This window comes from Dioscorea cayenensis, chromosome 3, assembly GCF_009730915.1.
Source record: "Dioscorea cayenensis subsp. rotundata cultivar TDr96_F1 chromosome 3, TDr96_F1_v2_PseudoChromosome.rev07_lg8_w22 25.fasta, whole genome shotgun sequence".
Taxonomy (NCBI): Eukaryota; Viridiplantae; Streptophyta; class Magnoliopsida; order Dioscoreales; family Dioscoreaceae; genus Dioscorea; species Dioscorea cayenensis.
Genome location: NC_052473.1, coordinates 5355145 through 5367981, shown reverse-complemented (window position 1 = coordinate 5367981; position 12837 = coordinate 5355145). Strand labels below are relative to the sequence as shown.

At 32.6% G+C, this 12837-nt stretch overlaps 1 protein-coding gene, 1 non-coding gene and 1 pseudogene across 3 annotated transcripts; 2 read left to right on the top strand and 1 right to left on the bottom strand.

Annotated features, from left to right (window-relative positions):
- Positions 1 to 2606: 2606 nt before the first annotated feature.
- On the bottom strand, positions 2607 to 2679 carry TRNAA-CGC. The gene has a single exon. It is a non-coding gene; the product is annotated as a tRNA-Ala (tRNA).
- A 987-nt stretch (positions 2680 to 3666) lies between these two features.
- Positions 3667 to 9070, top strand: LOC120283316 (probable carbohydrate esterase At4g34215). Of its 2 annotated transcripts, none has more exons than XM_039289966.1 (2): positions 3667 to 4227; positions 8703 to 9070. In XM_039289966.1, the coding sequence occupies exons 1-2, from the start codon at positions 3703 to 3705 to the stop codon at positions 8907 to 8909; spliced, it is 732 nt and encodes a 243-aa protein (XP_039145900.1). In that variant the 5' UTR covers positions 3667 to 3702; the 3' UTR covers positions 8910 to 9070. The 2 variants fall into 2 exon arrangements, with proteins under 2 accessions (XP_039145900.1, XP_039145909.1); XM_039289975.1 differs by lacking the exon at positions 8703 to 9070 and adding an exon at positions 5373 to 5473 and having other exon boundaries at positions 3668 to 4227.
- A 1596-nt stretch (positions 9071 to 10666) lies between these two features.
- LOC120253087 lies at positions 10667 to 12832 on the top strand (annotated as a pseudogene).
- The last annotated feature ends 5 nt before the right edge of the window (positions 12833 to 12837 follow it).

The following is a 12837-nucleotide window of genomic DNA, read 5'->3' as shown; positions in this document are numbered from 1 at the left end:
TGTGAAGCTATTTGAAGACACAAACTAAATAAGGTAAGGACAAGCCAAGGAGATCATCAAGACCATATTTAGCATCATCTAAGAGCTATCTATGGGCAGAACTATTCATGGAGACTAGTCATGTGTGGAGATTGTTTGAAGATTGCATGAGATATGATTAGAGATTTGGAGATCCAAGCATGGATGATTGGAGATCATGCTTGAAGATATTGAAGGCTAAACTTGGATGAAGATGAGATCAAGTTTAGTAATAATATTTCATGTGCCAAAAGAAGATCATTTGGAAGACCAAACTTGGTCCAAGTTTGGAAAGAAGATCGAGAGATCTTCGGTGGCTATCTTTGGTGAGATGGTCATGTGTGCCTCGGTGGGCACATCCCTCGGGAGAGGGAGACCTGCTGAAGTGATGTGAGGAAGGAAGCAGCTGCAGGCAGGAGGAGCTCGGGTCGAGTCAACTGCTACGAGGCGGACTGAAGGAACCGGGAGGTTGAAGGTTGCAGATTCGGGTGCATCTGGCTAGAACTCAATCATGTTCAGTAAGGTGGGCCATGTTGCAACTGAGTGTTGCAACATCTAACTTTGGAAGGTGTCCAAGTTAGGAAGCCGCTGAGAATTCTAAAAGAGGTAACTTTGTGGGCGTCGGTGCGTCTATATAAGAGATCCTGCTTGAAGATTTAGGATGAGCCAAACAGTGAGAGACTCTTCGGTGAGAGTTGAGAGTGTGGCTGTCGGGCAATCTTGAGAGGATATTCTTTTGTATTGAGAGAGTGAGTGAATGTTGTACTCCTTGTTCCTATACCTCTTTTAGTGGATTGTTTCTCTGGGCCTGGCCCCCAGATATAGGCAAGGTTGTGCCGAACTGGGTTACCAATTTGTTTATCTCCTTTATCTTGTTTTGATTGTGTGTGAGTATTTGATTTTTGAGTGAACTTAACACATCGCACCCCCAACCGGAACCATCAGTTTGTAATAACATATTAGTTACATTTTTAAAACTATATTTTTAAATTGTTTATATTTTAAGTTAATAATTTTTTTAATTAAAATTACATTTTTAACCTCACGTTCATTTTATTTCTCTTTTTACACCTACCAATTTGTTAGGGTATACTAAGCTCGAGCATGACTAAGGGAGCTTTGTCAAGGTCCATGCCACCTTGTACATGATCCGCCTTTGAGTAAAAAGAATATGAATAAAAAAATAAATAGCTATTTATACATATAATATTTATGATATTATAAAAAATTATGAGAATATGCGTGTCTTTTTTTTAAAGTATTCAATGACTTGTGTCTAATTTTCTCTTGATTTCATGTCAAACACTCTAGCATTGGCACCGGTGATTATGTCACGTGCATAACATAATAACAAATTTCAATATACAATTTATATTTTATATATACTATAAGATTGTAAAACCTATATAATTCATACAATTATAAAAAAAAATTTAATATATAGCAGAAAGATACAAAATACACAATTTATATATTCATAACCAAATATCAATAGTTTTATAGGCATCAGTAAAAACGAGATTGAGCAGTGGGCGAATGCGGGATATTTGAGATTTTCATTAATAATATTTATTTGATTTATTTATTTAGAATTAATAAATATAAATAATATAGCTATCGGGGGTTGTGGCCAACCCCTGCCGTCGGCCGAACCCCCTCTCTTCTTCCTTTTACTTCTCTCTCTTTCTCTCTGCCCCTGGTTTGGGCATCCTCCTCTCTCACCCTTTACTTCACTCTATATATATATATATATATATCGGTTTTTTTATTTTTATTTTTTAAATATCTTTTTTGGCCGACCCTCTCTCCTTTTTACTTCTCTATATATATCTTTTTTATAGCTTTATTAGTTTTATTTTTTAAATATCTATTTTTTAGGGTTTTATTTAATTTAAAAACAAATCATTTTTTTACAAATTAATATCTATAATCTAAAACATAATAATTTTTAAAAATATTTATAAAATTATTATTTCATCTATTGATATGTTATAAATTATTCCACGCAGTATATTTTTTTAAATATATTTTTTTTTACAAATGTTCTGTACCAAAAACGTTAGGGTGCACTACATCATTGGTTTCGGTTTTTTTAATAAATTAATCTATATAATATATAAAATTATATTATTAGCATAAATTTTAAAATAATTATTGTTTAACACTTAATTTTTATAAACTAAACCATAAATTAACATAGGAATAAATTCAAAATATTATAAAAATGTTATTAATTAAATTTTTGTCTTTTACAATTCGCTCCATATCCTATAATTTCTGTCTCCGCCACTATAGTTAGTCAATTCTCGATCTATGAATATCAGGTTCCTTATTATGTAGAGTGATTGTTTTAAGAAAAATCTGTTATTTAGCTTCAAATACTATGCATATGACTGACTTTTTTTAAATGTGGATGATTGTTGCTTATTTGTCCCACTAGATTTGGAGTATTGTTGGCTAAATAAATGAATATTTATATTATGTCTATTTAAATAATTTTGTTTTATATAGATTATTTTTTCTGCTTAAAATTCATTATTTAAAAACAAAAAATTATAATAAGTGAAGAAAAACATACACTGATAAAGTGGAGGTGCGGGGAATCGAACCCCGTGCCTCTCGCATGCGAAGCGAGCGCTCTACCATATGAGCTACACCCCCATTTGTGGTGGAAATTTTAAATATATTTTAATAAATATGTTTGTAAATTCATGAGTCATGATTTACACAACTAGACCTTTTATTTCAAAAAATAAAAATAAGATTTTATAAAAAATAAAAAAAATTATTTTATTTATTTTATGTATATTTCATGACCAATGGGTGCGGATCTAAGTGATAGAAATTTGGGCCACTTGAACAAAAGATCTTAAGTTTGAATTTTTATGCAAACACACTTCTACTTAAAAAAACAACTTTTTCTAGATTCCAAATTTTTTCCCTCAGAAAACTAATGAATTAGAGACTAGAAAATTTGTTTCATAAAAATATTTGATTGAGAATGAAAATTTCAAAATTCTTTTTCTAAAAATAATTTTGGAAATTTTATTCTTTAGTGAAAATGCAATGATAATAGTCACCTACTTAACAACATTTGAATCTCCACTTAACTGTGGGCTATATTTTTTTTAAGAATATGCAGAACAATTATAATTAAGATTGTATCTTACGGTAGTCAAATAAAAATATATATTTTTTTAAAACTAATGTATATATATATACATATATAATTTTATTTCATGATTAAGTAATTAATAATAAAGGCTAGTTCTACTGTTCCTTTCTTCCTATTAATCTTTTCAATGAAAATGTTAAATCTAATATAAATATACACGTGATCATAATTTACAAATTAATGTAAAATAAAAAAAAATGTTTCTTTGGTTTAAAAATAAATCATGTGAGATGCGTTTCATTTAAAAATAATAAAACATTTGTTAAATAAATAAATCTGAGCTCATGTAAATTAAATGAAAAAAAAATCCACAAACATAACATAATCGCAGGTGCCATTTGTTTTGTCTCATCCGAACAAATCATTGTACGGTTGTCAGTGAAAAAGCCAATTATATCCAACGGTCACCGGAATTCCACGTCACCATCCAATCACAGCCGTCCATCCATCCACTATAAAACTACTCCCAAATTCCCGATCTCAAATTCAAAATCCCAAAACCCTAATCCATGGATTCCACTCCTCCATCCAAATCGATCTTCATCCTCTCCGGCCAGAGCAACATGGCCGGCCGCGGCGGCGTCCACTCTCGCAAATGGGACACCATCATCCCCACCGAATGCGAGCCCCACCCCTCCATCCTCCGTTTCTCCGCCTCCTCCTCCTGGGACACCGCCGTCGAACCTCTCCACGCCGACATCGATGTTTCCAAGGCCTGCGGCGTTGGTCCGGGGATGCCCTTCGCCACCGCGCTCCTACCACATCTTCCTCCTGGATCAACGATCGGCCTCGTGCCGTGCGCCGTCGGTGGCACTGCGATCAAGGAATGGGAGCGGGGGGAGAAGCTGTATGAGGAGATGGTGAGGAGATCGAAGGAGGTCGCCGGGGAGGGGGAGATCAAGGCGGTGCTGTGGTTCCAGGGGGAGAGCGATTCACTTAGCGATGATGCTGCGAGTGTTTACAAGATGAAGATGGAGCAGCTCATACGGAATCTCCGGGAGGATCTCCAGCTTCCATCTCTTCCTTTCATTCAGGTAGTCTATATATATATATATATATATATATTAATTTTTTTTTTTAATGGTTGATTGAGAATTTTGATTTTGTTGGAGGGAAAAGTTTATGTAAAATTCTTAAGAGTAATTATTTGGATGGTTTTGAAAATATTCAAATTATTATGTAAAGAGTTTTCTAAGAAAGTGGCCCTATTTTTATTTAACCAAACGGCTTATGCCTATGGTCATCTTAATTAACAAAATGGCCCTACCACTATGAAACCCTCTATATATTTATTTATTTATTTATTTATTTTTAAATTTTTTAAATTTTTATTTTTTAATGTTTGATTGAGAATTTTGATTTTGTTGGAGGGAAAAAGTTTATGTAAAATTCTTAAGTAATTATTTCAATGGTTTTGAAAATATTCAAATTATTATGTAAAGAGATTTTTTTTATAATAAAGTGACCCTATTTTTTTATTTAACCAAATAGCCCTCTGCCTATGGACATTTTTAATTAAATAAAATGTCCCTACCTCTGTGACATCTTACATGGGTGATGTGATGTGCTGATTGGGCGCTGAGTCTAAATGAGTTGCGGTGATATTTTCAAATAAAAAATCATGAGTTTTTACATTTTAACCCATTAATTGTTTTATAATCAATAAGTTGATTTATTTTTTTGGTTTTTTTTTACCAAAAATTTAATAGTGTTCTAAAATTTATTAAAATTTAAATAACCTTTTAAGAATTTTATAAGTGTTTTTTTATTTAAATCCCTTATTTGTTTTATAATTAGCAAAAAAAAAATTATTATTTAACCCAAATTTTGTTTAAAAAAATTTATGTAATTTTTTTAATTTATTAAAAAAATAATTTTAAAAAATATATTTGAATATAAAAAAACACAAAGGGCGTATAATTTATTTTTTAATTAAATCATGAAATCAATAATAACTTGTTTGATTGAATGACATGCATGCTTGTATAATTAGCCATGGCATGTATTAATTGCTAAGTAGGTTTCAGATGTACGGAGAAATATGATTCCACCTGCAACAAAGGTGTGCCTACTTGTATAATTAGACATGATATGACATGTATATATGGAACCCTATATATCTTCCCTTCCATCTACTTCTTGAATAATTAATACATGGCATGCCTAATTATACAATCAGTGGCGGCGCCGGGGTGTGGCGAGGAGGGACATCCGCCACACCCTCCACCGGGAAAAAAAACCCTGAGGATTGAGTTGTGCATCTAGACTTCATGATTTAATCTCGACCCATCCATGCTTCTCTTCATTCTCTTTTTCGAGTATGCCTCGAAACTAATGCCATTCCACTTGATCAAATTCATCACGACCCTTGATTGATTTTCGGTCACAACTCAACGAACAAAAGTCCATCAACTTGCCTTGCCTCGAACTAAAGCTATCCATCCATGATGATTTAATCTCAGCCATCCATGCTTCTCTTCATTCTCTTTTCAGTAGCTGCCTCGAACTAATGCCATTCTACTTGATCAAATTCATCACAACCCTTGATTGATTCTCGGTCACAACTCAACGAACAAAACGACCATCCACTTGCCTTGCCTCGAACTAAAGCTATCCATCCATGATGATTTAATCTCGACCATCCATTCTTCTCTTCATTCTCTTTTCGTAGACTGCCCTCGAACTAATGCCATTCCACTTGATCAAATTCATCACGACTCTTGATTGATTCTTGGTCACAACTCAACAAACAAAACGACCATTCAAACACCTTAAAACACCTATTACCCTTCTACTCAAAACTAAAGACACCAAGACAATGAGGCAAACACTAATTTGCTTAAGGGTGTATTGAGTCTTGATCCTTCCAACAACTTTGCTCGTTTTGATCATCATGAAATACTCCATCTTACTAGATTATACTCGAAGATTTCTCTATTCTCGAGCTTCTCGAGCTTCACTACCAACTTGAACTCTACATTGATGTCTGTAAGAGGGGATCCGATTTCTATAATCTTGTTGATGTTGGAGCTCTTGCAATAAAGATGGTGAAGCATAAATATCATATTTGTTTTTCCTTTGGTGTATCGACTCATTGAGCTAGCATTGGTGTTACCAGTTGCCACGCACTCATCGTTGAGAGATGTTTTTTTCAGAGAATGAATGTTGTGAAGACCGATTTGAGCAACCCGACTTGCGGATGAACTCATCGTCGATTGTTTGGTGTGTTACATTGAGAAAAAAATATTCATTAGTATTGATGAAGAAACAATTATGCAAAGGTTTCAAAAAGTTGGCATCTCGCAAAAAAACTATTTGAAACCTCTCAAAGGTTCCGGTGCTTGAAGTACTCCATTGGTTAGGAAAAATTAGTTGTTATTCATATACTTATGTATAATAATGAAGTTTTTTTGAATTAATTTGTCTTTCTTGTTATTGAATAGATCAATTAACTTTTGATATGTTTTTTATGTATTTATGTTTCATGTTTGTATGCCAAATTTTTTGTTGACCGGTCGGAATGTTTATTCGGCGGCTGGAAATTTTTTTTCCGTCAACTTTTGCCCCACCCTCTGACGAGTCCTGGCACCGCCACTGTATACAATCATGCACACCTTTGTTGTAGATGGAATCATATTCTCCCTACATCTGAAACCTATTTCTTGGACAATTAATATATGTCATATCTAATTATACAAGCATGTATGTCATTCAAGCAAAAAAGTTATTATTGATTTCATGATTTAATTAAATAATAAATTATAATCCCCTTGTGTTTTCATATTCAAATATTTTTTTTAAAATTAATTATTTTAATATATTAAAAAAAAGTACATATTTTTTTAAAAAAATTGGTTAAATAATCAAAAGAAAAAAATAATTTCTTAATTATAAATCAAATGAAGGATTTAAATAAAAACACGTGTTTTTCTTAAGCAGTTATCTAAAAGTTTAATAAATTTTAAAACACTAATAAATTTAAAAAAAAATTGTTAAAAAAACTCATGAATAAGTTAATTTATTGATTATATTACAATTTAGGGGTTAAAATGCAAAAATCATGATTTTTTATTTAAAAAACACTGACTCAGTGTCCAGTCACATCACCCATGTGGGTGATGTGATGGTCGTAGGGTTATTTTGTCAATTAAAATGGTCAGAGGTTTGGCCATTTGATGAAATAAAAAAAGTAAGGTCACTTTATTAAAAAGCCCTTACATAAATCAAATTTGGCTGGAATTTTTAGTAATTAAAAAATTAGGAAGTCAAAACCGGACTGGATTATTGAACCGGACAAGAGTAAAGTTCAAGGGTCAAGTGGTTTGATCATGGTTGAACCTGAATTTATAATATCAAATTTTAAATAATAAATTAGTTTTTAAGTCAAATGTATATAAGATAAGTCTTATGTCATATTTAAATTCAAAATCTCATAAGATATAAATTAAATTCATGAATATTATACAAATCTCATGAAGCTCTTAGAACATTAAAAATTAAATACACATTAAACAAAAATAAAGTCTCGAGAAAAAGATCATGACGGAACTCAATGAAGGAGATTCAATGAGCGCTCATAAGCTCCAATGAAAATTTATTTTAATAGCTCTTAGATAGAAGCCCTTTACTTTATTTTTATGGCTCTCCTTGGTTCCGCATAAAACTTGCTTTCAAGTTTAGCCTTTCATTTTCAATTAAAAAAATGTAAAATTAGGTATCCAATTAGGCCGGTTCGACCTTGTCAATCGTCCCAGTTCATCCAGTTTGCGGTTGAACCACTTGACTCACATGTTGAGCACCGGTTTTTAATCAGGCCAGTTTTTTAAGTGAACCAAAACACCTATACTTCCGGGTCTGGTTTAATCCGATTTTAACTATATAACTAAAAATATTGCAGCTAATCGGGCTGGAACAGGCAACACAGGCTTGGCAGTCTAAACACTAAATAACCTATTAGCACCAAGTTATTTGGGTTGAGTGTTTTATTCATAAAAAACCTGTGAAAACTCGATATCTGCACATGCCATGATTTCCCTTGGATGAGGGAATGTTTGTTGCCTATTTGTATATATATATATATATATATATATATTTATATATTGAGAAACTGACATGCTTAGTTAAGTTTTGGAATTTTGAAAAATTAAAATTCTTTATCAATTAACCCTCCTAAATAGCAGTAATCTCTAATTAACTGTCTATTACCATTTAATAATAAGTAAAAGTAGATGCAATATATTTTTACTTTCTGATATTTATATTTTCAAGTATATATTTGAAAGAAAAAAAAATGTTTAAGTCATGAACTGTAATTCACACAGTACTAAAGTTACGAATTGCTAATAACTGAATGTCTAAATTAAATAACACATTATTCCTTCAAGGTGGAAAATCTACAGGTTAATTATATCATGTTTAAATATAATTAATAAATTTAGAAATAATTCCTATCATTAATATTGTTTACTTAAGTTAATTAAAATCCTTTATTTGTGAACGTTAATTGCAGGTTGCACTTGCATCTGGAGGCGAGAAGCAATACTTTGAAAAGGTTAGAGAGGCTCAATTGGGAATACAAGTGCCCAATGTTGTTTGTGTGGACCCCATGGGCTTTTCACTCAATGAAGATAACATGCATCTCACCACTGAATCTCAAATCAAGTTGGGTAAAATGCTTGCACAAGCATACCTTGATAACTTCTATGTTTCTGCTTAATTAATTTATTTATTACTTCATGCTCTTATTAAACTTTAATAAATCTGCAAGTTAATCATGCCTGTGCCAAACTCATTAGAACCATGATCACTGAAGCTGTTCTTGCCTCAATTCATTTATGATGTAGTACTTTCTTGTTAATCTATTATGTAACAATTTAGTGTTGACTGTTGATCTATGTATTATACATGTAAATAATTTTGGTGCCTATGTGTGAAAAATTGTAATATTAATTCCTTTTATACAAATTAGAGTTTGTTTGTATGACTCCAAAAGTTATTAGTTATCTGTATTGGTTAACTCAATTGTTTTCTGGTTGAAATTCTAGTTAATAGAAATTAAGATATGACAAAAATTGTGGAGGTTTGATGAAGATAATTGGACTATTTTGAGGGTAGAGGAACACAATCCTTTAAATTTTAGTAATCTTATGAATACAAGTTATGTTAGTTTATGTTAATATGTTAATTATTTTAGGTTGAGTGCTTCTTGTGATAAACCACCCTATGAGATAGATAATAGAATCCTCAATCACTCATTAAAAAAGGGGTAAGGGATCAACTCACAATTTTATTTATGAGAAAAGAATTACAACACAGAAGCAATATATAAATATATAAATAATATAATTGTATATATACATCTATGATGATGAACCATATTCTTATTATGTATTATTTTATGAGAGATTTATAATAACTCAAAAAAAAAAAAAAATTTATGATATTCTTATTTTTTATTCTCACACGTAAAATTCAATCTTAAACCATTAAGGTATATTTCTAAAAATATTAAATTTGTGAAAATATTCACATAAGTTTCAATTTTTTTTAATAATAAAAATGGATGAAGCACTATTTTAATTAAAAAGGATGACAATGTTATTGTTTGAATTATTATTAAAATAAAGAAAAAATAATCTAGCATACCAACAAAAAACCAATAAATCTATAGGTGTTGAATGTATATATATATATATTAATTGTATGTAAACATCTAAAAATGTATTATAAATTGTTAAAAACTTAAAAAACAACAATACAAAAGTATAACAAATAAAAAGCCCTTTTTATAATTTATAAAAACCAATTTAATAGCTTAAATTAAAAATAAATAAAGAAATTAGTAATTTGGATAAATCTTGTCGACTCGATGCTTGGTCAATCGTCTCATTAAGTACCCAACCAAATCAATAGGATCAAATCCAAGTTTTAAATCGGTCTTTTATAAGAATCAACTCGGTGACCTAGTCAAATCTAGCCAATTTCAATCAATTTAGCTGGGTCATTCTGAGTTTAAAAAAAAATAGTGATAATAAAATAATCAAAGAAGTTGAGTCTGCTTGTGATCCATAATGCTCCATCTTCCTAAATTCCAACTCAATTCTACAAATGGTATATTAGCAAGAACTGGTCATCTACGAACGTTCGTAAATAACTTTATCTAAATAAGTCTATCTACCAACTATAGAATTTGAATCTAACGATTTCAGATCATTTATTCTAGTGATTAGTGATTTATAAACAGTGTTGTCAACAATGCAAAGTAAGATGAACAGTATTAAATATTAAGAAACGTTAACAGTTAAGATGCATAATGACCATAATTATAAATATAATATAATAAATCACACCCGTCTACTCCTATTATATGTACAAACGTAAATGTCAAGTTGAACGTGTCACCACTTCACTGTCTTTGTGTTAAGTGACATCCTTAGAAGACACTCCGACCCAAAACCAATGTCTAAAGAAAACGTTCTCTCCGTCCCCAAACCAAAACGAAAACAGAAAACGAAAAACGAAAAACGAAAAAAAATGGAGAACGCTCCAACGATCTCAAAAAAGTGGATCTTCATCCTCTCCGGGCAAAGCAACATGTCCGGCCGCGGCGGCGTCCACGCCGGCCACTGGAACGGCGCCGTACCCACGGCGTGCCACCCCTGCACCTCCATCCTCCGCTTCACCGCCTCCTCCTCCTGGGAAGAGGCCCGTGATCCCCTCCACTTCGACATCGATGCCACCAAGACCTGTGGCGTTGGCCCTGGCATGCCCTTCGCCACCGCCCGTCCTCCCTCATCTCCCTCCTGGATCCACGATCGCCCTCGTGCCGTGCGCCATCGGCGGCACTGCCATCCGAGAGTGGGAGCGCGGGAAGAAGCTGTACAATGAGATGGTGAGGAGATCGAAGGAGGCCGCCGGTGATGGGGAGATCAAGGCCGTGTTGTGGTACCAGGGTGAGAGCGATACCTCATCGGAGCATGCCGCGCTCTCGTACAAGCTTAATTTGGAGCGATTCATTGGAGATGTTAGGGATGATCTCCAGCTTCACTCTCTGCCCTTCATCCAGGTTTTCTCTGCTTCATTCTTCTTGATTCCTGCTCTCAATTTGATCTGGTTTGATTTCCTGCTTCTGATGCTATTCAATTCAATGATTTTTAGTGATTTGTATGCCAAAATGTGAAATTATTGTTGCATATTTATGTGACATTGTGCTATGATTCACTTGATCTTATGCTTCTCTTCTCCCCAAAAAAAAAAAACAACTTTTGTTTGATTTATGCTGTTATTTTCCATCATATGTAGAGATTTTTGTGTCAAAGTTAAAAACTTTTTAAGCTTATGCATGTGAAATTGTCCTTTGAATCACTTGATCCTATGTTTTTCATGTGTTAATTTTGTTGTATCGGTGGTGTGGCATTTGCTAAACTAATTGAAATTTTAGTGCATAAGTGTGCAGCAGTGTGAATCATTGTAAATTTTGTTGTCAATGAGTGAACTTGAGGAAAGCTTTTGCAGTTCAGTAAATTATTTAGAGTGGGATTTGTGATGAATCTTGTAAGTTTTTGGTACCAAAATACAAGGATCATTGTGTCTAATGTTTGCCACTGGGACCATGGGTGGTACTTGCACATTCAATTCCATATTTTAAACAATGTCTTGCATGAATCAACTTATGAAATTTTGGTCAAGGATTGAATGCATGGTATGTTGAGAAAACAGTTAATCTCTTGGATTGTGAACCTATCACCTTTGTAAGGTTGTTATGTTATTGCATTTACTTGTTGACTAGATCCTGCGATGAATCATGTGGAATTCTGTATTTTGTTTTGTGGAAATTGTCATTGGAAGTAAGATGAGCACGAATTAATATCCAACTGTGAAAATTAGGATTTTACTGTCACGATGCAAATATAATCCTGTCGTAAGGTCCCTAAATCACATCAATTAATCCCGTATTGATAAAATTTTGGTAGGCAAGATAAGGTCGATGACACATCATATCGTCACAAATGGACTCCCATTTGAACTTCAATTGCTTTTTATTGTCTAAGTCTATTGGTGATAGTTAGGATTGCTATTTTGGTTACTTGACCGTTCTGATTAAACATTGACAGTCCAAAATAGCAGTTAAGAATTGAAATTAACAACAAACAGAGTACAAATTGAAAATTTTAGTACAAATTATCTAGAATTTCATTGAATACTTCACTTCATTGGTAGATTCATTAGTCATGGTTCTCAACTTTATTTGTTTTACATCATCTACAGGTTGCTCTTGCTTCAGGTGACAAGCAACACATAGAACAAGTCCGAAAGGCTCAGCTGGGAATCGATATGCCGAATGTTGTCTGTGTTGATGCCAAGGGATTGCCTCTCAAGGAAGATCACTTACATCTCTGTACTGAAGCTCAAGTCAAGCTTGGCAACATGCTTGCAGAGGCCTACATTAACCATTTCTTATCTCTGCATGCATAGATATCATACAACATGTATTCAAATTACTCTTGATTTTTGGTTTTCCCAATTTAATAACTCATTTGCTTGATCATTTTGGTCAATCAATCAATCAATTCCTTATTCATGTATATTGATTGTAAAGTATGTTTGTCATATAATTCTTTTTTTTTTTTTTTTTTGGGTATTTG